At 46.7% G+C, this 3,232-nt stretch overlaps 1 protein-coding gene across 1 annotated transcript; it reads right to left on the reverse strand.

Annotated features, from left to right (window-relative positions):
• Positions 1 to 893: 893 nt before the first annotated feature.
• LOC149835803 (24-methylenesterol C-methyltransferase 2-like) lies at positions 894 to 2,465 on the reverse strand. Its single transcript, XM_090008763.1, has one exon. The coding sequence runs from the start codon at positions 2,318 to 2,320 to the stop codon at positions 1,244 to 1,246; it is 1,077 nt and encodes a 358-aa protein (XP_089864889.1). The 5' UTR covers positions 2,321 to 2,465; the 3' UTR covers positions 894 to 1,243.
• Positions 2,466 to 3,232: the final 767 nt, after the last annotated feature.

A 3,232-nucleotide genomic window follows, 5' to 3' on the forward strand; every position in this document is an offset into this window, starting at 1 on the left:
ACCAGAAGGCGCCATGTCCTATACAAATTTATAGAAATTGATCGCCAGTTTCACTTACCAAAACAAAAATTTAACCCAGAAAATATATAATTTTAGAGGGCATTCTCGATACAACAAAAAACCAGTCTCGGTCATACTTTACAAACATTCCAAAAACGTAAGAAAATACCCCCAGAGGAAGCGACAGCTCAATGAGTGAAATTTTTAGCTGGAAAGCTCAAAAAGAAAGGCACAATTACACAAAGCAAAAGAAGAAAAGAAAAGGAGAAAGCCAGAAAGGGAAGGACAAAAAACCAAATAACAAAGGAAGAGAAAGAAAAGGTCGGTTACTCCCACCAGCACCAAGTTGACAGCCGGAAAAAAGAAAAAATAATCAAATAAAATGGGGGTTGGAAAAACAAGTGGTAGAAAAGGAAAGCAATCCTGATATTTTGTAAAGGTTGAACTGCAACATGCATTGCAGAAATAAAATAGTTTATCTTACTTTATAATTTTTTTATAACATATTTTGTGCTCGTCTTGATCTAACATAGCCAGAAGCAAGCACTGAACTATTCTTTTTTCTATTACCCAAGCATGGAGTGACAGACCCCACACAGAGAAGCCCAGAAGCCAACTCAACTTTTTATGCATGTATAACAGAGCAATTGATGCCTGACCAAATCCTCTCTTCATTTCCATCTTTAAATAGAGTGGCACGTCAAGCAAGACTAAAAAAGAGAGCTTATTCTTAAGAATGTACCATCAGTATTGCCTAGGGCATGCCAAGCAAAATTGGAGGGAAGAAGAAAAATAATTTATTCTTCGGCATATACTCAGTATCACCTATATTCCAGGTTTCCACCCCATGAACTAAATCATTCACCACCACCAAGAAAAAGAGAGAAAGTTAACCAAACAGATGAGTAATTAAATTAGCTTCAGTTTCCCCTCCTCACCACATGAAATCTGAAATTCGTTAACATTAAGCCCAAGGAAAAAGAAAAAAAGAGAGAAAAAAGAAAAGAAAAACATCTTCTTCTTCGCTTCCTCCCTCTAATGAGATCCATCCATCCCCAACTACATTTAACTTAATTACCCAACAACATAGAAAGTGAAAGCTAGAGAGAGAAGGGGGGGGGGGGTAGCATATGAAAAAAGCAGAAATCAAGAGAAAGAGAGAGGTTTTCTGAGAGAGGATGACTCACTTGACCCCGTAGCGTTCATCCGTTCTGTGCTTGCTCTTTTCTGCCTCATTCTTTATCTAAGAAGAAGGGATGGGTTTCCTGAGGAGGATCATGTGCATTGGGGTAAAGATACCCGTCTCACCGCCCCGAGTGAGGTAACCCGCGGTCTTGAACAGCATCTCGTGAACGTCATCAACGCCCTTGGGTGCGATCCCCAGGAAGGTGAGCAGCATCACCACCAAGTTGTTCCTCCAGTAAGCCAGCTTCCCCATCTTGAGCCTCGTCCACCACGGCAATGCCGGAGGCAGGGCGAGGTCCTTCTCCATCACCACCTCGAACCCGACTTTCCGGGCGACCACCGGAACGTCGGCATAGCTCCTCAGCCCCGGCAGCGCGTCGCCCTGCTCAATACCATGTATGATCTCGACGTGCTCCGGATCCTCCGGCCGGTACTTGGTGGTCGTCACCCACTCGTAGGAGACGTAGAGCGTGCCGGGCTTCAGCACCCTGAACACCTCCGAGTAGACGTCCTCAAGCTTGGGGGCATGGCAGGTGGCCTCGATGGAGTAGGCTCCGTCGAAGCTGCTGTCGTCGAAGGGCATCTGCAGGAAATCCCCGCAGACGACCTCGCAGAACGAATCGAGCCCGGTCTTCTTGTTATGCGCCTTGGCCCGCTGGACCTGGTATTCGTTGATGGTGATCCCGACGACACTGGCGCCCGAATGAGCGGAGATGGCGCGCATCGGGCCGCCGACACCGCAGCCGACGTCGAGGATCCGATCGCCGGGCTGGACGCTGAGGAGGTCGACGGCGTGGACCTCGTGGAGCCTGGTGGCCTCCTTGTGGGACTTCCCACTAACGGAGGGCGAGAAGTGGAAGCTCTGTCCCCAGCCCCACTCGTAGATGTCGGTGACCAGGTTGTAGAAGGTGTCCACGAATTGGGGCACCTTCTCCGCCTTCTCGATCTCCTTGGGCTTCCGGAAAAACGCCCAGTACTGCTTGTACTTGTCCTCCACCTTCTCGCGGGAGATGGAGCCGCCGCTTAGATCCACCGCCCGCTTCCCCTTCTGCTCCGCCGCACCCAGCACGCACACGAACCAGTACAGCCCCGCCAACACCAGCACCGTCGTGCACAGCAGCGCCACAGTCTCCATTCCTCCTTTGTCTTCTTCCTTTGCTTTGCTTTTCTTTTCTTTTCTTTTTTTGAGAGGTTAGCTTTGCTGTGCTGTTGCCGTGTGGAGGAGACGAAGGGCGTGAGTTTGGGAGCTTTCTTATAATCTCTCACTCAATACGAGGGATGGTAACGCTTTGCAGTGAAGACTCGTGAATTGTACCGTCAGACTCTGCGTCACAACGGACACGAGACACGTCAACGTCGTTCAGTTTTTGTATTGAAAAACGATGTACACAAGGGATCACGAGGTGGGACATGGGAGCAGGCTGAGAGTATCCCTGTGAAATACGTCGGATGACTACAAGAAGGGGGGTAGATTTTAGTTAAGGAAAATTCTCAGCTGCCCCCCCCCATTCTTTGGTTTCAATGACTACAATGCCCCTTCTAAAAGCCTGATGAGCCGTCCATCTGGAGATGAGGAAGGGGCCTTGTCCAGTGATGGTTATCATCACCTTTTATTTCGAGATTTTTTTTTTCTCCATCGTTAATAACAAATTCGAAAACAACACAAAGTCGGTATGCATTAAGTATCTACTTTGGAGCCGTACTTAAGATGGAGATGGGTGAAGAGATTTCAATAAATCTCGCTCCCTTCACCTTCACCGACTGATTCGTAGCTTGGATTTGTAAGATGGGAGCCCAAGAGTACAGATGAGAGTGGAGATGGCTTCGTATCTTCTTATTTTTCCTATAAACTATAAATGGAATTGCCTGCAAGCCGGGTTAATAAGCAATCTTAGATTTAATTAGATCAATAGTTATTATTTAAGATTTGAATTTTTGTTTTAGGTTTGCTTTTATATTCAGACCTTATTCAAGATTGGTTGTAGGGTTAGGGATTTATTTTCTATATATACTTGTTACTAGGGAGGGATTAGGTAGGGAGAGTTGA

This window comes from Nuphar pumila, chromosome 6 (genome assembly GCF_984573655.1).
Source record: "Nuphar pumila chromosome 6, dmNupPumi1.hap1.1, whole genome shotgun sequence".
In the NCBI taxonomy this organism is placed as follows: Eukaryota; Viridiplantae; Streptophyta; class Magnoliopsida; order Nymphaeales; family Nymphaeaceae; genus Nuphar; species Nuphar pumila.